Raw genomic sequence first — 24,924 nt, 5'->3', positions numbered from 1 at the left:
CATTCCTGAATACAGTCAGATTGTAAGCTGTCTCTACCTAGTCACCCGTAAAAAGAACACTTTCCACTGAAACCCTGAGCAGCAACAAGCCTTTGCAAGAGCAGGAGACTGCTCATGCAGTAGCCCTTAGCCCAGTCAAGACAAGACCAGAAGTGAAGAACATACTCTACTCTGCAGCCGAGAACCATAGCTTGTCCTAGAGCCTTTAGCAGAAAGTGCTTGGGGAGACTCAAGGCCGACCACTAAGATTTTAGAGTCAAAGCTACAGAAAGTCTGAGGCCAACTATACTCCAACAGAAAAGGAAATCTTAGCTGCCTATGAAAGAGTCCAAGCTGCCTCAGAAGTAATAAGCACTGAAGCACAACTCCTCCTAGCACTCCAACTACCAGTACTGAAGTAGATGTTCAAAACAAAAGTTCCCTCCATGCACCATGCCACCAATACTACATAGAGCAAACAGATTGCTGTTATCACACAGCGCGCCCATATCAGAAAACTGAATCACCCTAAGATTCTAGAAATAATTACAAACTAGCCAGAAAGTAAAAACTTTAGTCTCGCTAATGAAAGAGAACAAGAAGTGACACGAGCTAAAGAAGCTCCACCATACAACCGCCAGCAGAAGATACACGATACGCTCAAGAACACGGATAGTTCTTGCCGCATTGTAAGAACAAACCAGAAGTAGAAAGCAGCCATATAGAGCCCCACACAAGTCGCAGAAGCCACTGAAAGAGAAAGTAGATCAAACCAACTTGCTGAACTTAAAGCTGTTCAACTGGCCCTAGACATTGCTGAGAAAGAGAAGTAGCCAAAGCTCTACCTTTATACTGATTCATAAATAGTAGCCAATGCTCTGTAGAAATAGCTAAAGAAGTAGAAAAAAAGCTAACTAGCAGCATAAAAGAAAACCAATTTGAGCTGCTGATGAGTAGAAAGACATTGCTACGAAAGTAGAAAAGCTGCCTGTGAAAGTCCGCCATGTAGATGCTCATGTTCCCAAGAGTAGAGCTAATGAAAAGCACCAAAACAATGAGCAAGTAGATCAAGCTGCAAAAATAGAAGTGTCAAAGATAGACTTAAATTAGCAACATAAAAAAGAGTTATTCCTAGCTCAATGAGCCCATGATGCCTCAAGCCATCGGAGCAAAAATACCACCTATAAGTAAGCACGAGACCAAAGAGTGAATTTAACCATGAACAGCATTTCTCAAGTCATCCATAACTGTAAGACATATGCTGCCATCAAACAAGCCAAACAAGTAAAGCCCCTAGAGTACAGTAAGCAGTAGTCCAAGTAAAAGTATGAAGAAGCCTAGCAGATTGACTACATCACACTGCCCCAAACACACCAGGGCAAGCGCTACGTGCTGACCATAGTGAAAGCCACCACTAGATAGTTAGAAACCTACCCTGTGTCTCATGCTACAGCCCAGAACACCATCCTAAGCCTTGAAAAGCAAGTTCTGTAAAAACATAATACCCCTAAAAAAATGAAGTCAAACAACAAAACTCATTTCAAAAACAGCCTTATCAACACCTAAGCTAAAAAACATAACATTAAGTAAATATACCATATCCCCTACCATATACCAGCAGCAAACAAAGTAAAAAAATACAACAAACTGTTAAAAACCACATTAAAAGCATTAAGTAAAAAATCTTTCAAAAACTGAAAGCAACATCTAACAAAATCCACCTAATTAGTTAACACCCAAAGCTCTACTAACCAAATAAGCCCTGCCCAATATGAGCCTTTGCATAGACTAAATAAAAACAAAGTCCCAGTAGTGCATATCAAAAGTTTGTTAAAAAAGACAGTTTAAATTAATTCTACCTCAAATACAAACAAACCCATTCGTAAAGTTGTTTTTGCTCAAAAATCAAGTTACACATATTAAATAATGCAAAAAAAAAAAAAGAACACAATATGTACCTCAAAAAAATCTAACTGTTAAATAAAACCTATATATAAATATCACTGTTTGCTAAATGTTGTTACCATTGTCTGTGTATAGCTGTATAATAAATGTATAATGTATGTGTTTATAGAGTTAAAATTTATATTAGTTTTAGTAGAAAGCAAACGATATAAAAATAAAAAGTAAAATGTCTTAAATTGACTATATAATGCTTTTATTCCCAATCGTCTCATTCTATTTATGTTAAATAATAAATTTTACACCTTTAAAAGTGTTCCAAAGAATGAAAAAAAGAAGAAAAAAAAAGCAGCAATTTTTTTTTCAAACACTGTACTCACTCCTCCACATTCCTACTCCTAAACTATCGTTGTCTGCAAATAAACAAACAGCAAAACAAAACTCTCTTTTGCTTTTAGTTAATTTTAGCCAGCTAAAACAAAAAGGTTCCCTAAACTTTTGTTTTTTTCCCTTTTCCTTAAACCTCTTAAAACCTGCTCTAAACTAAACACCCAGAAAAGCACCAGCAGCTGCATCTATAGCCCACCGGGCCGGACCTAGCCTGCAACATTTTCAACACCAAAAATACTAATCAGAGACTGAGTAAACTAAACCACAACCCAGAAAAAAAACTTTCTCAGTTTGTCATCTCTTTTAAAGTAGCAAAAAATTTTATTGTTTAACATTGTTTAAGTTTTATTGTTTAATAAACAGTTTTTTCCACCTTTCTCCAAAAAAGTATTTTCTCCCAAACCAATTAAGGGGAGGGGCCGATTAAATCTGCTTTCCTACTAAAGCTCCTTTAAAAAATTCTCTCCCAAGTTTACTCTAAACCTAAACAAATACAGTGAACTTTTAACAAATCGTCCAGGATGCTTCAGAAGCAAACTAAAAAAGCTTCACACTTTAACAGTTTATCCCAATGTGCTGGACATACAATCCCATTATGTAACAGGCTTGGCTAAGAGCTGAACCTTGGGCATGATGCCCAGCCTTCACCCAGGTAGATGTCACAAACACAGATCCTAACTATATTTGTGACATGTGTTTTAAATATGTAAAATCAGGGTAAAGACTTTAAACTGTTTCAAAATTCCACCCTGACAAATATTTCAAAGCACTGAGGTTATCTGACATTCAAATACCAAAAATACCAAGGCAGTACCCACACAAAATTGCACCTGCATATCTCTTCTAGCATTTTCCAAATCCCATGAGGACTCTTGTCCTATTCCTTCTATTTTCCTGTGTTCCTAATTTCTAACTTAGCCCACCACAGTGATGCTTAGTCCAACTTTCAATCCTATTTCTGCCTAGCTTGCTAGACATCCAGCTCCCACCTCCTTTCAGCATCCACTAAACCTGGGCTCCAGCTCTAGGCTGGACTTTCAGCACAAGCTTAGCTCACCGCTCCACTCAGTGCACCAGGTGCTCACCTAGTTTATAAAATAATGGTTTATGTCAGGATTTATGAAGTATGGTGGGATCTTCCAACTTGCTACACCATCTACAGTGAAATCCAAGCAAAGATGAAGAGATGCTTGTCTCTTGCAAAAAAAATAGAAAAAAGCTGAAGAAGAACAGGGAAATCTAAAAATGCAGAAGATTCTTGTGATCATTCTCCTGCAATGCTAAGTGTCCAAAAGTGAGCAAGTAAGTAATGAAAAGCCCTAAGCAACACAGATGGCTCTTAGGTATGTGTTACATCCCCAGTCAGTTGCCAAATCCTTACTTAAAACAAACCTTATCAGACAAGAAAAAAATGACAATAAAATAGACTCCTGGTCTGCTTCTTCCAAAAACAGTCTCTCATATACTCCAACAATAAAACAATGACATAACTTTTGAGTAATGCAAAAGCCCCAAGAATTAGTAATAAGTGATTTTTCATGTCTTGTCTTAAGAAGCTAATGTGCTACTAGCACCACAGCTGAAGTTCCTCTTCTCAAAGAGCTACTTTCAAGCAAGCAGATTTCCTTTAATCAGTGTATGACCTCTGAATGGTCCAGACATTACAACATACTCCGTCACTGATATCAAAACCATTTAATTTCTAAAATTTAATTTAAAAGGTTTTGGATTTTTACTTTCTATTAAAGAAACACTTTCTGAATCATTTTAGGAACAATGTTCAGCAGTCAGACAAAGTGCAGCTAAGTGAAAAGTGACGCTATTTAAATTAATTCTGTTTAAAACCAGTGCTTCAATGAAAAATGAAGATGAATGTAAGCATGGGAGCTTACACAATTGTTGGTGAAAAAGTATTACAGCTACTGCATGCATACAAGTTGTAGAAACCACTGGGGAAAAACCTGAAATGCCATTAGGTTAATACAACACATCACACAACAGCTTGGCAAATATCAAACCTTTAAGAGCAAATTTTTAATGTTACTTTTTTGTGCCTTGCAGCAAACAATTTAATATCCTCAAATATCCCAGTAAGACCCATAACACTTCAGCAGCTCCATTTCAGAGATTCATATCACAGGTAAGTTGCAATGTCATACACTAGGTACAATTTTACTATACACATTTTTTTCAAAGACATAAAGGCAGAGCATTCTAATGCTACATCTTTGTATATATAGCTGTATCTTTTGTATATATGTATCTTTACATATATATAACTAATTTCCTTTCTTTTTCTACTTTCTTTTCTTGGACATTATTTCCCTGTTTTCCCTTTTCAGACTACCCAGAAATTACAAAAGTTAATGATAAAATTAAGAAAAAAACCTGTGGCTGAATATTATGAAGTAATTTAAAATTTTCCCAAGTCAATTAGGGAAGTGTGTCTTTAAGCCTGTTCACCACTGGCTATTCTCATCAGACACATACATGGAACTATCTTTCACCTATAAATCCTTGAAGCCTTTGGCTGTAAGCAACAGTTTGGATATACAAGACTTTTAGCTTTTCAAATCTATTGTGATATCATTACCAGGGCAGATGATAAGGAGCACATAAAGAGCAACAGAGATTGAGAAGAAGTCAAAGGTGTCATGACAGCAAGGTGTGGTTAGGACTGGAGAGCTAACTGGTGACCTTTTAGTGTCCTGGAGAGATACTAAGAAGTGTTTTGAACCTTGAAGCTTTTTGATCTAGATGTCTCTCAAGTATTACAAGAGCTATTCATCTGTTCTCAATCTTAAAATCTTAATGCCTTGATCACCTGAAATAGAACACAGGCTATATGATGCTTCAGGAGACATGTACTTCATAATTCAAGAAAAATTTGTGTTTTCTTTTTATTTTGTTGGTTTCACAAAACAGATGTATTTTCAGAGCTGCAAGTTATTAGATTAATGGTATTTCCCTTTGCTTACTCTAGTAATTAAATTGCACTGGCATTAAACTGTTTTTCTCAAGAGACTTGACCTTAAGAAGGTCTCACTGGATGTCAAAGTCTCCTTTTACAACAATCCTTAGGTGTCATCCAGTACATTAGCTACTGTATTCATCAAGGGAATGGAGACAATAAACTTAATATCTTCTCTTTCTTCAGTACTTTCCCCTAAAACACAAAGTTTAGCATTTTTTTTGCTTATTTATCAGTTTTGATTGCTTTTAAGATATTAACAGCTTATTTCAATACAATTGGTCAAGTCAATAAGCCAGCTTTGTACTAGAAACAATTTTTTTAATAATGTCTTTGAGAAAAGGTCGCTGTGTTATTGAGCACTTTGGCTAGGAGCTGTAAAGGCAAAGCTGAACTTCCCCCACAGTTCATTATCTTCAGGAGTATTGATTCCTGGATGAGACCACACTCACCATTCAATGTCAGCTCTGCTGACTCCTACTAGCACATCTCAAGCAGCTGTGAGAAAGCAGGGACACAGCAGGAGGGAAAATTAGGGGACAAGCAAGAAAAACAACAAGAGTAACAGGGAGTGAAGGTAGAGATGCCTGCCTCCAAAAACTACTTTGGAGCATTATTCTAAAATAAGTGGCACTTCATGAACTCCATGACCAGGCATCCATGTTTGCCAATGCTACTTTTTGGCTACAGACCCAGCATATCTTAAGGCTTAATCCTCAGATCAACAAAACAGAAACGATTTCTCCATGACAAGCATGTACTGAAGATCACATAGATAAATGCTGACAAATCTCAGCAATGTGCATCTCACTTAAAAAATTTTGTTTGAGAAAGGTTTATTTTCCAGTTGGCAGCTTTAGGGTATTACCAGCAAAATATATTGCTGTCAAATAATCGGTCAAACCTACTAAAACAAATGCAGTTAAAATACAAATACAACATTAGTTTCATTTGTTCGTAAAAGTCAAAATGTCAGGTTTGCTAGCCTCCAGAAAACTAAACAACAAAACATATATTTAAATAAGCAGGTCCAAAAAATGTAATAGCAAGTTTTTTAATGGATGTTCTGCACATACTTACAGGTTGAGCAGACTAATAGTGCTCTCACCACAAGCTCACTGAGTAACTTCCACTTCTGCCTCACTCTGGAGGTGACAACTGGAGTCAGAATCTCTGCAGGGACGTAGAACTGAATCGAGTATGTCACAAAAATCCCAAAGGAGTACAGAATTTTTACAGACTGATACAACCTGTTGAAAACATATACAGTCATGTAAGTTGCAAATTCTTCATAAAAAATTCACTTGATAACGGCCCTAAGGAAATACATATATATATATATGAATTCTTTTTTCCCAGTAAACATTAATATATTTTAACTGCCTAAGAAATTGCAGAAGATAAGCCAACTAGAGTAAATCTTCCAAGAAAGGGCAGACATCCTTACCACTGTTACTTGTGGCTGAGTAAACAAATGACAAAGAGCTATCCATGCCTCCAACAGGTTTAAATTTACGTATATTTTTAATTCGTGCTGCATTAATTACAAGAATTTGTCATTACTTGCAGTGAACTAACAGAAATTGAGTCTTTGTATGATTTTGTTTCTATGGACATTATAAAAATCTTCGGTGAGGGCTTGGTTCATTGCTTCAGTCCTTAAAAAGATGTTCATCTGAAGCAAACCCTCAGGGCTCTGTGCTGGGGCCAGCTCTGTTCAGTATCTTCCTTGATGACATGGATGAGGTGATTGAGTCCTTCATTAGCAAATTTGCAGACAACACTAAGCTGGGAGCATGTGTCAATCTGTTGGAAGGTAGGAGGGCTCTGCAGACAGACCTGGAACAGGTCTGTCCAATAGGATGAAGTTTAATAAATCCAAGTGCTGATCCTGCATTTTGGCCACAATAACCCCCTCCAGCGTTACAGGCTGGGGACAGTGTGGCTGGACAGTGCCCAGGCAGAAAGGGACCTGGGGGCACTGGTGACAGCCGGCTGAACATGAGCCAGCAGAGTGCCCTGGTGGCCAAGAAGGCCAAGGGCATCCTGGCCTGTGTCAGGAACAGTGTGGCCAGCAGGAGCAGGGAGGGCACCCTTCCCCTGTACCCAGCACCTTGAGTGCTGTGTCCAGTTCTGGGCCCTCAGTTTGGGAAGGACCTTGAGACACTCGAGCACATCCAGAGGAGGCAACGAGGCTGGGGAGGGGCTGGGAACACAAACCCTGTGAGGAACGACTGAGGGAGCTGGGGGTGTTTAGCCTGGAGAAAAGGAGACCTTAGGGTGACCTTATCACTCTCTACAACTCCCTGTGGAGTTGTAGAGAGTGATAAGGTGGCTGTAGCCAGGTGGGGTTGGTCTCTTTCACCAGGCAGCAACTGACAGAACCAGAGGAAACAGTCTCAAACTGTGTCAAGGGAAATATGGATTGGATATTAGGAAAAAGTGCTTTACAGAAAGAGTGATAAAGTTCTGGAATGGTCGGCCTTGGGAGGTGGTAAAGTCACCATCCCTGGATGTGTTTAAGAAAAGACTGGATGTGGCACTCAGTGCCATGGTTTAGTTGAGGTGTTTGGGCAGGAGTTGGACTCAGTGATCTTGAAGGACTCTTCCAGCCTAGTGATTCTGTGAATGCATAAGTTAAGTAAGAAAATAAAAAGCACCAGCAAGAGTAGGGAAAGAACAATAGGACCTTGATCTCTGTATCTCTCAAAGCCTGGCAGGGGTCACTTGAACATTCTCTCTTTGAATATCACAGTCTGTATCTGCATTAGTAAATAAAATCTAGCCAGGATTGCTTTTGGCCCTTTATCCTGTGGCCAAATGGCATGGCAAAACTTTTATCTGTACAGCTCAGCTCTTTTCCACCATACTTTCTATAATTCTATTCCTCTATATGAGGAAGAAAAGAAAAATAAGCTTCAACTAAAATTACATTTTGACTAATAGGTTTGAAATTATCTGTATCAAAGGTTTGGCCATCACTGTACACAGGTCAAGGTATCTCCAAAGGCACATTCAAATGGACAGAAATGTTATTGCATCAATTTACAGGCTGACATAATGGTGTAGCTAGTTTAGAAGCTGCTGCTTTTGTGACACACATCTTTTTGACTGCTGAGTAGCTTTTAGAAATTTAGAGGGAAAAACAGTTCTGCAAGACTGTCCTTATTCCAGAAGATATAGATTAGATTTTAGATTAAGATATAGATAGATTTTAGCTGGTTAAATTTTAGCTGACCAGATACCCAGAATTCACCTCTACTCCTCAGGCTTCAGACTACCCCAAGCCTTTACAAAAGTAATTTCTAAAATATATTCAAAAACAGGATTGGTAAGCATCTCCATTACACTATTTTTTCTACAGCTCTATGACAATTATAACTTTCCAAATTAAAAAAAAATTATATTACTAACTTGATTTTACTAGTAATTTAATATTATATTCCAATCAGAAAAAGATGACTCCTTAGGCTACCACTTAATAAAAATCTAAATCATTCATATGTGCTAAACCGCTTTTCAATTCATCATTTTAGATTTCATTATACCCATCTGAAGAGTAGAAACATCGGCAAGCAGTGCAACAAAACTTGCAGAACAACACAGCTAGACCAAACAGAGCAATAATTATGTGAAGCTTTCACTTGAACTAAGCTGCATGTGTAGTCTTGTCGAACTTCAATACACCAATGTTTGTATGTATGGTCATTAACTTTTGGGATCCACAGTAAGGGAACTGTTGCACAAAGACTCACTTATACCTTAACAAAGAAGAGGTGGTGGAAAGAACCTTCATATTTGGCCTCAAGAAGACAAGAACCCAAACAAGAACCAAGAAGAAATTTTTGACAATGAGGATAGCGAAGCTGTGGATGCCCCATCTCTGGAAGTGCTCATGGCCAGGTTGGATGGAGTTTGGAGCAACCTGGTCTTATAACAGATTTCTCTGCTCATGGCACAGGGATCACAACAGATGATCTTTAAAGGTCCTCTCCAACTGAAACCATTTTATGAAAAAACAAGACCCAGACCAAGGACTCTAATAAATACTAAAGCAGAATTTTCTGTAATTTACATCTGCAAATACAGAAAACTACTCTTTAAGTCAATTTTCAACATATTCTAAGTAATGCATTATGCTGAATGACAATTTGTACTCCCAAACACCATCTAAATAGAACAGCATCAAGCTATTTATCCAAAAGCACCAATCTAGCAGGATATTTTAAATACAAGTAGTCCTCTATTTAAATTAAACTTAAGAACTTAACTAGTCTAGGGCCTGGGTATGCCTTCCAGTCAATTCAGTGAGAACATCAAATAAATCTCAAAAAGCAGCAGAATTTTAATTTAATTTTCTTTATCAGGAAAAGCTTATTTTTAAGACAGAGATTGTCCAACTGGAATTAAACACACAAGCCAAGTCTCACTGCTTAGATACACTCCAGGTCTTTCGCCTGTCTGTCTTCTTATGAAAAAATTCCTCTGCTCCTTGCAATTTCTCTGGTTCAAACTGGCAACTTACTGGCTTTTTATGTGAGGACCAAATAGCAAAATAGTGTCCTGTGGTTCACTGGAAATTTGTTTTGCTAGCCCAGTTAATTGCAACCATTTGTCCCTCAGTACTGTATCAGGTAGAGCCTGATAGTCCTGCACAGCAACAGCATCATACATCACAATCCCTGCACACCACCAAACTGCTTCTCCTAATTTTGTTTGGTGCTCTGGGGTACTCTCCAGGGTAAGACAAAAACAGATGACTTTGTTAACTGTGGATATGTGCCCTAAGTAGCTTTGAGGTTATTATGCTTATGATGCCAATTTCCAACCCTATAGAGCACCAGTTTCCATCTCTTTTATTATCTGTTTCCTTGCATTAGGCCTGCAAAGCCATCAGCACAAATATTATCATCATCACATCTGCACTGTAGCCAAGAGCTATTTGAAAACTCCTATGTGAACAGCTCTGTTAGACAGCAGGGATGCAGAATAAAGTTTATTCTGTTGCTTGCATGAGCACAATAAAAAACAACAGTGGGTAGCAACCTTAGCTTATTCCACATTCCTCTCACTCCGTGTTTTTTATTAACACCTCTCTTAAGGCACAAATAAACCCAAAGCTACCATTTAAAACAAGCTTTTCACTAATCTTATAAACAACAAGGGCTGCCATGGTTTATTAGAAATAGAAGTATTTTTCCTTTCAGCTGCATCACACAGAATAGACACAGTAAACATTTGCAGATTTCTGGCTTTTTTTTTTTTTTTTTTTAATGTCAGATAATCACAGAATGGTTTGGTTGAAAGGAACCTCAAAGATCATCCAGTTCCAACTCTCCTGCCATGGGTAGTACCTTTCACTAGCTCAGGTTACTCAGAACCCCATTCAGCTTGGTCTTTAACACTTCCAGGAATGGGGAGTCCACAACCTCTCTGGGCAACCTGTTCCAGTGCCTCACTACCCTCACACTACAGAATTTTTTCTTAATTTGTAATTGAAACCTGCCCTCCTTTAACTTAAGGGGGAAGGGAAGGGAAGGGAAGGGAAGGGAAGGGAAGGGAAGGGAAGGGAAGGGAAGGGAAGGGAAGGGAAGGGAAGGGAAGGGAAGGGAAGGGAAGGGAAGGGAAGGGAAGGGAAGGGAAGGGAAGGGAAGGGAAGGGAAGGGAAGGGAAGGGAAGGGAAGGGAAGGGAAGGGAAGGGAAGGGAAGGGAAGGGAAGGGAAGGGAAGGGAAGGGAAGGGAAGGGAAGGGAAGGGAAGGGAAGGGAAGGGAAGGGAAGGGAAGGGAAGGGAAGGGAAGGGAAGGGAAGGACCAAATCTCAGTTGTTACAACAGCAATATAAGAACAAAGCAAGCACACAAGCAGTAAGAAAGAGATGAAGGTTCTAGCAATGAAAAATCATTCATCCTTCAAGACACATTTTTATACTCTCATGTATTAAACATTGGAATCAGTCTGGCAATTAAACAAAACTTCTTCGGAATATTAAAAATGCATAGTTCATATTGACCCCAAGGAATGAAAAGGAAGAAAAGGAAGTGAAAAAGTAACACTTAAAGATTGAGAACATTCTTTACATGTGTTCTCTTTTTCAAAAAATAAAAAAGTCAGCATTCATTTCATCTAAGCAGGGAGTTTTTTGCCAGTAATTTGAGATTTCACTACTTTAATAAACTACTACAATAGACATTGAAGTAGATGCAAGTATATAACCTGTAAAACATTACTTGATCAGAATGAAAACATTAAAATACTTTTTAGTTTTAGCACTTATGCACTACTGATATACCTAATTTTAGGCCTATTAGACAAAAGTATTAAAAAAATAAATTACATTAGAGAATAGCTAGAGTATATCCATCCACAGACAGATAAAAAACTAACTATACAGCAGTTGAAATCATCTTCAGTGCATATTCAGCATGTGACGTGCATCCCTCATAGCATTAAAAAAAATTAGCTAAATAAAAAATTGTAGTATCCTCGAGACACTAGCAAACATAAGCTTCATTCTCCTGATAGGAAGTCATCATATACACTATCCATGGACTTGTACTTGAACTACAAACCTATGCATCTTTGATGTCTTCTATTCCATTTGGCCACTTGCTAAACTCAGTGATTACACTAAAAAAGGGCACCATATTACCAGGATATCCAAGGTAAAAGGCGCTAATTTCAGAACCGTGTGACAGCTTCTCACAAACTGTATATTCCCTCCCTCAACAGTCCTGGAACTAGCTCCTTCTTGAGATTAAATGATTTATAATATCATTGATCAGCATTTATAATATCATTGATCACCCTCCCTATGCAAGTCTTTTTAATATGGAAGAAATGACTGGTGAGGACCACAGCTCTATTGTGGATACATTAAAAGTCTGAGCACCCTGAGGGCACTGAGGCATGGGACAACCTTTCCAACATTTCTGACTTCTAGGTTACTGCTTTTCAATCACAGAGGCACTTACCACTTATCCTGTGGCAGGTTTAAAGTTATGCTGCCTTTGACTTCATCCCCAAAGCGCATATACCCCAGGGTGGCCAGTGAGATGTACAGTGCCATGACTATTGCCATCCCAATGTTCAGTGCCTGGGGGAAACGTGTGCTGTCCTTCATTCTGTTTTCCAATGGCAGCACCTGGAAATACAGGGAGAATCAATCACATCTGATGTTCTCAGAGTAAAACTACTTGTCTCCCCTCTTTCAATGCCAACTTCCAAAATTCAGATTATTTTATAAGTAAGATTATTCTACAATAATGTTTTACCGCCCAGATGGTCACAATGTCTTCTGTACCCAATAGAAAAACTTGGATATTGAAAAGCACATATTTTGGTTGGGAAAAAGCATCAGTGTGGAATCATAAAGCAATATTTATAGGTTAGAAAAACTGCCAAGAGAAACTTATGGCATGGAGATGAAAATACATAAGCAATGAGAGAGTAACATGAAATTTTTTTTGGCAACAAAATTTTTCAGAATCCAAGGATATTTCTCCAATTCCTGTAAGGTATGACTGCACTGTCAGCCTCCATCACAGACAAACCTACTGACACACAAGCTCAGCCTCAGCACACAGCCTCAGCCCTCCCAGCAAAGAATCTGGAGTCCACTGTCACAACTTTCATAAAAAATCCTTTCCTTAGGATTTTTCCTCCTGAGAAGCTGAGAGGCCTCAGGAACAAAATGTAAACAATGGTTATCTGCTGCTGTGGAATGCAACAGGTGGATCTGTGACTGGTCTCACAGAGTTGTTTGTAATTAATGGCCAATCACAGCCCAGCTGGCTCGGGTTCTCTGTCCAAGCCACAAACCCTTGTTATCATTCTTTTCTATTCTTAGCTTAGCTAGCCTTCTGATGAAACCTTTTCTTCTATTCTTTTAGTATAGTTTTAATGTAATATATATCATAAAATAATAAATCAAGCCTTCTGAAACATGGAGTCAACGTTCTCGTCTCTTCCCTCATTCAAGAACCCCTGTGATTGCCTTCACAGTCCATGACTTTTCAGCAGTCCCATGCTCTTTTTCATCTCTCTAACAGAAGCAGGGCCAGGTACACCAAGCCCTGCTTTTCCTAACCATAGTGCTTTGAGCCTCACTTAGTCAAGCCATCTCACTGGGCCTGCCATCACTTCAAAGTGAAGACACAGGCGTTTCAACTGTTACTGCATGGAGTTTGCTGGGAATTGCCTTTTACTTTTACTACTCTACAGCATTCAGAAAAATACTCTCAGTAAGTTCCAATTTAAGCTTTTAGACACACAGACAAAATTTCCAGGCAAGACAGTAAAACCCAGTGACAAGCTCACATATTGCTCTTCCTACCTTCCATTTCACCAGCAAAACAGATCATTAAAACATCAGCTGACGGTACATGGATACTCCTAGACAAGCACACTTTCCCCACCTCTTTCAGGAGAGCTGTACAGTCATCTCAAATTCTGAATATGGGATATAGTCCAAGATTAAGACACATAATACTGTATGTCTACATCTAAGTAAAACATCCAAGCTCTGTTGATGCCTTAGGATTTTAGCTTTTCTATTTTTCATATATCTGTAATCCTGCAATTCTTTAGAGTATATCTCTAAACTCCATATAGTGTTAGCTACTGTTTTCCTATTTTGGTCAGACAAAACAATTCCTCTCTAGGTCTCAGAATCAAGGACATCTTACTGTCTCAGCCCCAAGAGATGTAAACAAAAGTGATTTGGGGGGCAGCAAACTTGGGGTAAAATGACTTCATTACCTGAAGCCGTAATTGGAAGATTAATCCCCAATATGCAAATGGATCATACTTATAAAAGTATGGAAATCCATGACCCATCATCCATTTTTGGATGTAGCCCCTGTGGGGGGCTTCATCTGCCCTAAAACTACCTGAAGGCCCTTTAATAAATATCACCACTTTTTATTCTCTTGATTTTTTCTGGTCTTTGTTTTTAGGTAGTACCAAAAAGGCATCACTAGGATGAAATTAGGTAATGAAGATCTAGACAATACAGACAGTGGAATAAAGTTCACAGTTCAGCTTCTCTTTCAGTAGACATGCAGGTTATATTTGATGATGGCACAGTTAACTAAAGAAGCTTGTCATCCCTGGTTAGCACTTATGTCATATCTAATACAGAAAAACAGTCCCAGTGCAATAAGGTTGCCCTGTAAAAGCTAGTGTTCATCATACAAAATTGCTTTTCAATTGACTGAATATTTATTATTTAAGCAATATGAGTTATGAAAAAAAACAGATTTCATCCACTAATTAACTAACAAATTGCTATATCTGAATTTCTGGCATATTATTTTCCATATGGTAATTACTCCTTTCCTCCTAATCACCCACTGAAATTTACTTACTTACTTGTAGTAGCATAACACCACTGCCAGTCTATAGCACATGGCCCTATTTCTCCTATATTTCAAATCCCAAAAAGTAATTTTACACTTGGGAACCGAGATGTCCCTAAAAAGGTACACATTTAGAGTGATTTTTATTCCTATTCAATTAAATCAGTATTTTTTATTCCTATTCAATTAAAATGCATTATACATGTTAACTTCTCTATATATTTCAGAGCCTCCACTGCTGATGTTGTTCCACCAGAAAAGAACCTGAACTTAGACTGTAACTTGATCTGGTGGGGAATGCAGAATTTAAACAAAGGAGAGTTTCAGAAATTAAATCAATTTTTAAATGAGTGTCGAGCAGCAGGAAGAATGCAAAAAGAGACATGGTCCGTAACGGACTCTAACCAGGATATCTGCCTTTTAAATCTTTTTATATTTTAACAAAGTTCTTTCCACAGGGAGACAAGATTATCATAGAATTGTTTCTCTGAAAATTAGTTCATAAATTAAGTAAAGGACTAGTGGCACACACTATGTTCAGTGTTCTTGATTCCAAAGGAAGCAATGAAATTTTCTTTTTAAATTTATAACTATGCAGACATTTTTTATCTTTAGCATTTAAACCCAAACAGTTTAGCATTTAAACCAGAAGACCCATGTTTCTCCAAGAAAACAAAAGCATAAAAAAATTAAAAGCAATTTAAAACCATTAGGGGAGAATGCTCTTAAGCATACACACTCTGCTTTCTAACTATCCACAAAACCAAGTTTACTCATAAAATGCAATTATATAATATATATATATGTATATATGTATATATATGTGTGTATATATATATATATATAATATATATAATCTCCTGTATACTTTTGAGTAAATCAGAATAAAACATATCCATTTAAACTCATGTTCTCATATCATCATCCCCTCTTTAACATTACAACTTTCATTTTTGGTGAGTGTAAGGAAATGAGACACTAAAAGAAATACAGGATAATAAGACTGGTGGTGAGAGACACATCAACATATGTAGACCTTGAAATTGTATTTAAAAACTCTAACTCCTCCCAGCTTATCCTTGAGTTAGTATCAGGACTACATGTGCCTCCAGGCTGAACAGATGAGAATGCTAATGCAGCCTTTTGTGCATCACTCAGTCCAGGTGAAAGTGTCCCTGCCCAGCTCAGAATGAGCCTTCCCAGGTTCAAGTACCCTCTCTGAGCAGCAGCAATCTCAAGACAGTCATCACTGCAGGAGATGCTTCCCTCAGTAAAACTGATCCCCAAAGAAATCATGCAAAGAACTTGAGCCAGGTTTTAGAGAGTATCCAATATCACCCACTCCAGACAAGCTAAAAACTTCTGTAACTGATGGGATTAGCACGACACTGAGTAACAACCAATTACATGTATTTTACCAAAATCACCCGGCTCTCTAAGCTGTTGAAGCCCATCAGGATCTAAAAGATCATTGGAGCATCCACAAGGAGACAGAGGCTGCCAGGAGATATGATGTGAGCCAGTGCTTGTTCTGACACTGAGTCACTGGTGGGCAGCTACTGGATAGATCTTCACTGTAAAATTTCTTTCCAGTCCCTGCACAGCTCCTCTTGCAATGACTTCAGAAAACCTAACATTTCATCTGAATGAAAGAGACAAGGTTCTTCTCACAAATGCTTTTTAGTTCTGGTTTTACTGCTTCCTTCCTGGAACCAGGAAGGGAGATGAGTTAAGATTCAGTTTCAAATATACATTTTTAACCTTTTTATTTAATGACTCTCTTCTGTGCTTCTGATTTCCTTGCTGTGCTTCCTTCAAGCTCTTTCCCCTTCACTTCACACTAGTCCCTGTCATAGCCTTAAACACCTACGAAATCAGATATTTTAGACTAAGCTTATTCTTTTCATAATTTCTCAATTTCCATTCTTTTTTTCCTCCTCACTGAGTAAACTCTCTATCTAATTTTTCTCTGTCAGCTGCTTCACAGAGTTTTTCCTACAATTTTTGAGACATTTGCACACATCACTACTATTATACTCCTTGAAACTTAATACTAGATTCTTTTATAGATTCTTTTAGTTACAATCAACCTTTGGCTTCTTAAAATTGCAAAACAAGCACAGTACGTCTTGCTTTCACCCACCAAATAAATTCAAAACTAGCCATAATTAACTGGCAAAGAATCGTAACTGAATGTTTGAAATAACCTGGCTAATCTGATATCATCCATTATGCAAAGTGCTTTCCCCTTCATTTCAAGCTGCTTGAAGTAGGTATAAATATTCCCAGTAATACCATTGCCTCCTCATCCCTTGCCTTGAATATCCTGCTACACTCACAGTCTTCCTGCAAATAAGCTGCAGGGGATTGCCTAATTTTAATCAGAAATCTCTACTGTACTTTTCATATAACTGCACTAAAAAAAAAAAAAAAAAAATAAAAACCCACAAGAGAATTTGACCTGCAGACAATCAGATAAACTTTTATTTAATTTTCATAGCCACTGAAAGCTAATCTTGGAATGGATAGCTTAAGAGCAGATGTGCTTAATGTTTAAATACATAAAGTCACCTTTCTACTTCTCAGGAAATCCCACTAAAATGGCCATCCTTTATCCCTTGCACTTTTAAAGTAAGTATATCAGGTAGACAGCTATATAGAAGTTTTGACTGGCTTAAGCTAGAGACAACTCAAGACTTTTGGAAAATTAAAACCAATATATTTATCAATTTACTCCGGGAAAAAAAAGTCTCTAATCATGCTCTACAGCAGCAAAATAAAGCCCTGTTCAAAGCAAAAAAATCTGACATCAAAGGTATTCAAGATATGTAAACCTAAATTCTACTACTTAACCTCCAAAGACAAATATTAAATCCTCAGCAGACAAATGCAGTGCAAGCCTGGCCCATTCCTTTTTTGTCTGCAGAAGGTACCAACGAATTCATCTGCTCACTGAAAGGTGGATTTACAACCACACAGCCTATGGGGGAGCTGCAGACAAAGTACAGTTACCTCAAGTAAAATATCAGTAACAACACACATCATTATTATATTACCATGTTTGCTTTTCTGTCCTAGTGCATCTCCTCTTGCACTGCACAGAAAAAGGTCATGCAATATTTTGAGCAACAGGCTTCTATTCCATCACTTTTAGGTACACTTTTAAAGCTCACTCTCTTTACTAAGCTACAGAACATCACTATTTAGAACACGTACAATAAACAATCCAATTTTCCTTAACAGATCCCTCATGACTGCAAACAAAAGGGCAGCTACTATTACCCAAGGAAAAATGCAAGCCAAATGGTGACTGTACATCAATTTTTATAGTAAAAGTTTTATATGAAATAAATAAATCCAGAAGACAAGTTCTTACTACAGAACACACTGCCTTCTGAAACCTGCTGAGCAATGCCAATCACTCCAAAAACCAATCTCCTCAGACTCCAGTAAAGCCCCTTTCGACTTGTTTCACCAGGAAAAAGAATTACTCACCTACACAAAAAAACCAAACCCAATCTACTGCCCTATTCTGATGGCCTTGATTTAACAATGCTTGAAGGAATTGTGTAAATCTTACCTAGCTTGCCGTCCAAACTTTGCATTCTCCAAGGGTTCTTTTTTGTCTTTTATTATATTCAAGAATTTATTTATCACTTTATTATTACATTTATTTAATCTTTACCTTGCTCTGAAATTTAACAGAAGTTCTGCAAGTTTGTGTATTATCGTGTCCTATGTGACTTTGTGAACCAAATCCAAAAAATTTCTCTCCAATGAAAACTGAAAATGATAAAGCAGCATTTTAGTTCAGTCATCAATATTTTAAAATATTTTTAAATATCTGTCCTGTCAAAATCACTGAAGTGTTATATGCTTTGCTGGCCTTTACAATAGTATGTGGTTTTATCCAGCAAAAGATAAATGCTAATAGAAAATTACGTTTCTAATTTATCAGACAGTTCCAGCCCCCAGCCACTTGGACTGCAGCCTACAGACTATACAGCATTATGGTCTAACACGTTCTGCATAAATTATGCTACTCTCAAAATTTCCACAAGGTAAGTGATAAAAGAAAAAACTACTTAGAAATGCAAGTGTTGCTGAAGGGTATATTTCAATCTACTGCAATAATACATAAAGATGTAGTATATGATTGTGTATTTCTGGACTCTTTCTGGCTCAGGAGGTAAAAATGAAATTTCCCAAAGCTGTAATGGCACTTAAATTTTTATGCCAGCCAATGATCAAACCCACATTGAATTTAAGTCCCCTCAAAATAAGTGATAATGATTACTAAGTTCTCACCTATCCCTACCTGTTCCTTTGTAAGCAAGAGAAAAAATTTACAAGCTTCAATCTGTTTCAATGCAAATGGTTTAAAATAAAATGTCTTCCCAAAAGGTCTTTGTCTTTTATGTGAAATGCTCCTTCACCCATACATTGCTTTAGTTTCTAAGGGGACACAGAACAAAGTATACACATATTGCAAGGTCCTGCATGGGGCTGTGCAAATTTCATTACTGCAGAAGTGAAAAAATAAATTACAATGGTTTCCACTGAGGATTAATGAGTATGACAGGAAATAAATGGGATTAGATACCTACAAAATTTTATAACTTTAAATACAGAAATTTCTCTGCCCTGGGATAAGGAGCCTTGAAAATACAGACATATTCACTCCTGGATCAACAGTTAAAAAACAACAGGACCCCAACACAGAAAGTGTTTTGCATGTCACATCTTACATTTTACAAGGCCATCATTGAAAGAAATAACCACCCAATTCTGAAAAGAAACCCCAACCAATCCAAACAGAAGGAAGAGCAGACACTGACAATTTTACTTTCCTTAGAACAGTTCCATACAATTCAGCTTGCCCTGAGAGCATGGCACCTTGACAGCTGCACTACTCATCACCTTTCCCATGACACACTCACACAGCTCAAGCACCACACAAAGAATACACCAAGACAAGTTGAAGGACACACACCACATCACTTCCTGCTATAATCTTCTCGCTCCAAATATCTTCCCCATTACAATATTTTCCCTTTCCACCTCTCCCATTTCTTTTCGGATTCTTTCTTCTGCTGCTCCTGAGAAATCAGTATAATTTTTCAACCACAATGTTTATTAGGGAGCCATTACTGATGCCTGCAGAAGTGTTCAGCAGTACATTACTAGGGCTCTCAGCTCTGGGAGAACATGTATTAATAAAAAATTTTAGGTTTAGGAAAGGTATTCTTCAGTGAACATTCAAGAACATTACTGAGTTAAAAATTCTTTTGACAAAATGATGGATTTATTAATACCTAGTATATTCAGCCATATAATAAAATAACTTTTTTTCCAGCTGCTGTCTCCATCATTCCTTATTCAATAAATGTAAATGATTCATGATTTACAACATATTTAACTTAAAAAATAAACATGTTGGTAAAATATTTAAGAGGCAAACTAGAACTTAAACTTTATTTATTGTTACATATATACACAAGCATGTGCACACACTGCAATGCTACTTTCATCAATGAAAAGCCTGCACAGAGCCTATTATAGATGGTAAAGTTAAGATGCTGCTGATTAAATGACAGACATGAAAGTCTAAAACCAAGGATGCAAGTATTTGTTCTAGCTAGCTACACTCTCCAGAAAAAGTTATTAACATTTCTGCATCTTCAGGGTTATATTCAAGATCTTTCTCACATCATGAAGACTTACATTTAAATACAACTTGGAGAATTCCATACACTGCAGGTAAGTGCTCACTCAGAACATAACAGAAAGGAAATCTTTTCCAACTGTCACAACTAAGTTCAAAAAAGCTGCAGTTTAGAGGACTTACAGAATGATGGGCCAGGGGAACAAAAAATCTGGCTCCAAAAAAGCAAAATAATTTGGGTGAATATTCCTGCCTGAAATTATTTAACTATGTTTCTTAGTTATACATCAGCATAAGTAGTATGTGCATCACTCTGCCTCTACAGCATGTATCATTAAGGCAAACACATCTTCCATCTAAGACAGGGTGACATCTAAAAGGAAAATTAGCTTTTGTACCTCACTGAAGCTGGGTCTCAGACCCCAAAACCCACCTGCCGTAAGCTGGCAAGGCAGAGCACGACAACTTGGCACTCTGTCACTTGCTCTTTGCCCCCTTCTTCAAAGTCATCAAGTTTCAGGCAAGTAAGCAGTAAACTTAAAATGCCTTTGTTCTACGATTGCGTAAATGCAAAAAGAAACATTTGAATTCTGCAAGCATGTGTGTGGGATGCTGCCTGAAAGAATGTTATCCTAGGGACTGTTTGTGTTATTAAGAATTGCCTTTAAAATAAGAAGTAATAAAAGTAGCTTATGTAAAAAACAATGGTTCTCCAGGGTGAAAGCAAGTTTCTCCATTCTCAGGAAGTGCAGATTACTGGTAAGGAATATTTAACTTGATAAAGAGGTGATATCAAGTTGTCTGATACTTTATCAACATTCATCTGAATTGGGCAGATGCATATTTTTAACAGTTTCTGATACAACATCTTTTTATCTGCTGCACCTAACAACATTCTCTGTTTCTAATACATTTGCTCATCGTTTCCTGATTTTGCACAGTAGCTACAACACACTTCTTGCTGACACATCTGAAGTCCATATTTACCATGTATGTTTAGTAGTAGGTCATTGCCACAAGTCATCAAACCCAGTCCAAATATAAAGACATGCTTGTCCAAACACAAAAAGATCCTCAGAGAATTCTCACCTTTCACATTTTGAGGATACAAGCCTTTGCATCATCAAAAAGAACACCAATGGAATTGATATACCTTGGTCCAAAGAGCTGATGCCTCAAGTAGATTCAGATGATGTCAGGTTACCTGTTAAATGTCTGCTTCTGATAAATACAGTCTGGTCTTAAGGACAAGGGAAGCATGCCACTGGGTTTCTTTTTTTTTTTTTTTGTAAGGACAATACTAATCTGTCAAAAGAGTTTTTGACAATGAGAGGCTTTTATCTCAAAGCCACAGGCCTAACAAGCTCATCTGCATTACTTTCCAAATCCAAATAATGACATTTTAAAATGATAATCCACTTAGTTTTCTCTTTTTAAATCTTCTGGAATTGGTTAGCTGCTGCCTAATGTGATTCCAGAGCCTGTCTTCTGGTATACAAATACTACCCTATCTTCGGCTGCAAAGCTGTGATATCCAAGTTCAAAAGCAGTTTGAATAGACATCTTCAAGTAATAGGCCAAAATATAAGAAGTCTTATTTTCCAAACCTGAAATTAATGTTGGAAAGTAATGTTTTTCTCTTCACTAAGCTAATCAGTCTGCAGCACTCAACAGGAGGGAAAAAATCACACTCAATTGTAAAAACTGCAGTTAATTTAGCATATTTATATGTAATGGAGAAGGAAAATTATATTTCTTGTTTAAATATTATGATTCTATTGCATCCTTCTTCCTCCTGAAGCTTATTATAAAGTATCACTTTCACATTTGGATTTGGTTTTTCATATCTAGAACAAGAAACCCAAGCAGACTTTTGACGCAAAATATTTATTAAGTGTAACTGCTATTACATAAACAACATTATGCAAAGCTGTTACCTGCACATGGCAATGCTGCAGACAGAGCCAAGCCTGAAGGCGCTGGTTTACACCCTTCTAAAAAGGGCATTCAACACTCTTAATTTCATTTTGGACAAACTCAGTCTGAAGTTACTTTTAATTCAGTAACAAAATCTCACATTAATTTTAAAATCAGGCCTACTCACCTCTGGAATATGAAAGAAGCATTCTAACATGGTTCTTACAAAATAATGTTTCATGTTCTGTGAAAGACATCTTCACTCCACTACATCAGCCACAGCTCCTGTATTCAAGGAGTAGCATTGGTTCTCTCTTCTGTTCTGTGGCCTGAACACCAGCCCCGTGCTTTGCCAGGCAGCATCATCTGGCACAGGGAACCTACAGCCAGAGAGAACCAAACTACAGAGGCAAAGCAGCAGCTGCCAAATCTCCCAGCCCCAGCACAGTCCTGTACTCAAAAAGGTTCACTGAGGGCAGAAGATATATTTTCTCCACTTTGAAATCAACATTCTGTCCCTGAGCCAAAATCTTCATTGGAAGGTTTAAACAAAACCAAATATCTTATGTGGTTTGTTGCATCTGAGAGGAATAGTGGATTTTTCTTTACAAAGAAGCTGTGGGTCTGCTGCTAGATAAAACTAGCACTGGGAGATAAAAGAAACAATGGGAAGGATTCCACTGATTGATGAATGGAAAAAGATATTTGCTTTTACAAATAAACTTTAGGTTTGCTGACAAACGAAATTAGACATTGACAGATGAAAGAAACAGTGGGGAAGAAAAACCTCTAAATTCCATATCAATTAAAAATTAAAAGGGAGGGTTATTCATTAGAGGGAAATCTTTAGTATCAGGCCTATCGGGGAGTCTGTACCTCTCAAGTACCTCAGCCAATGGGGAAAGAGAGAAGGGAAATGTGGCCAGGAAATTAGGATAAAAAGGAGGCTGCACCCTCCAAAAATTTGAGAGATCCCAGAATGCCCCATGGTCTCTTCCTTTATTCGAATAAAGCCAGAAAGGACTCCTCTGTCTCCTTTTTGGACACAAACCTCTGGTATTTGTGGATTAATTTTCTTAACACATCCACTTAGGAGTACTGCATTTCTGTTGCCACTGCTGTTCCACAAACTGAACTGATGTCACCAGTCAGTAGGATTTTCACAAGGTCACCCTGATCATGTTAAAGTCTAAACTTACAAGTGATGAAATCCCAAAGCAACCCTCAACACTATGAATGGTAACCCTGAGACTGACAGTACTGAGCTCTCAGCTGCTGTTTGCTACCTCGGGGTCACTGGGTGCCCCTGCTGCCAACTTCTCCTGTTCCCACACAGTAATGATCCCCACCCAGCTGTCAAGACAGCCACCATTTGCAGCAGCAACCTTAGACCAATCTGGAGTAAGCCCATTTTTACAGACATCTCTAAGTGGCAGCAACTAAATGAACAGCACAAGCAACTGACTGCAGCACTTCTTAATCCTGTTACAAGCATCACTCAGAGTACAGCATGAATTAACATTAATCAGCTCTTCAATAGCACTAACCTTATTCCTGCTACAGCAATTGCAACAAAAAACAACTTGCCTAGACTTTAGCAAATTACCAAAATTGCTCAAACCTGCCATCAAGTAAGAGTCTAGATGGATCACAGGCAAGTATGAACAGCTCAATTCATCACATTAATATCATCAATTCATCATATTAATTGTTTTTATTTTAATGAAATATGTCTCAAAATAGTTTTATAATACTGGCTGATGAAATGTTTAAACTAGCTCTTAGTACCACCCAAGTGCCACTTTCTAGGCACTACCTTGGTTTCTTTGAGATCCTGTATTTCAAATATAAATAGTCCACATTTTCGTTATTACAGACTAAAGTCAGTAAAATTGAGGTTCTTCAAGTATATTTATTTAGGGATCAACTATAGCCAAAGCAACAATATTCCAAAATCCATACTGCTAATTTTCTTACAACACTATGACAGCTAATCAGCCCTAAGATAACGACAGATTTTAACCAAAACCCATGTTCATACACTCATCATCTGTGAGGCAAACATGATCTCTCAAGATCAAGAGGAAAGTTCTAGTAGGAATCTGCTGAATCATTGCAGCTCTCTGAAACATGTTCCATTTAGTGAATAGGTCCTCTGTTTTATTAGTGTCACTAATTTTTATTAGTTACTAATGAACTATAGTAATATTTTAAGTGATGACAAGTGCTAAACCAAAAGAAAAAAAAATTAAGATATATGTATTTTGGATCAACGGGATGAAAAAAAACCCAAGCAAACACACTGAGGGCAGTTTTCCTCTCTTGTCAGGTTCTGCTTAAGATGACTTCACCAGCCCAAAACCTCAGAATTTCATTGTCCCTTTACATAACACCAGTAATCTGGCAGCTCTCAAGATGAGAATTGGCATAACACACATTCAGATGCAAGGAAAAGGAAAAATGGGACCTCATAACATACCATAACTGGTATGCCAACTTATTGTATAAAATTAAGCAATCAAAATCAACTTTTCTGAGAATTAAGACCTTAAGGCGTCTGTTTATAATGCCATGTTCAGACAGCTTCACAGTAATATTAGATATTTGCAAGACATTCCAGAACAGAACCTAAAATCAAGTCTCTAAAAACAAGACCAAGATTACATAAATCCATTTTATGTGCCTGCAGTCAGACAAGAGTAGACTAAGGAGCCAATTGAATTAAATGGAGCTTTTTTTTTTCC

The 24,924-nt window shown here is 37.6% G+C and overlaps 1 protein-coding gene across 1 annotated transcript in view; it reads right to left on the bottom strand.

Moving 5' to 3' along the window:
• SLC36A4 (solute carrier family 36 member 4) overlaps window positions 1-24,924 on the bottom strand; it is a 93,699-nt gene that overhangs the window by 43,898 nt on the left and 24,877 nt on the right. The window contains 2 exon segments of the mRNA XM_054627685.2: window positions 6,323-6,492; window positions 12,214-12,383. Of these exon segments, the coding sequence (XP_054483660.1) occupies window positions 6,323-6,492; window positions 12,214-12,383 (340 nt within the window).

Source organism: Agelaius phoeniceus, chromosome 2 (genome assembly GCF_051311805.1).
Source record: "Agelaius phoeniceus isolate bAgePho1 chromosome 2, bAgePho1.hap1, whole genome shotgun sequence".
In the NCBI taxonomy this organism is placed as follows: domain Eukaryota; kingdom Metazoa; phylum Chordata; class Aves; order Passeriformes; family Icteridae; genus Agelaius; species Agelaius phoeniceus.
The sequence above is the reverse complement of the archived record's forward strand: the minus strand, read 5'-3'. Positions and strand labels throughout refer to the sequence as shown.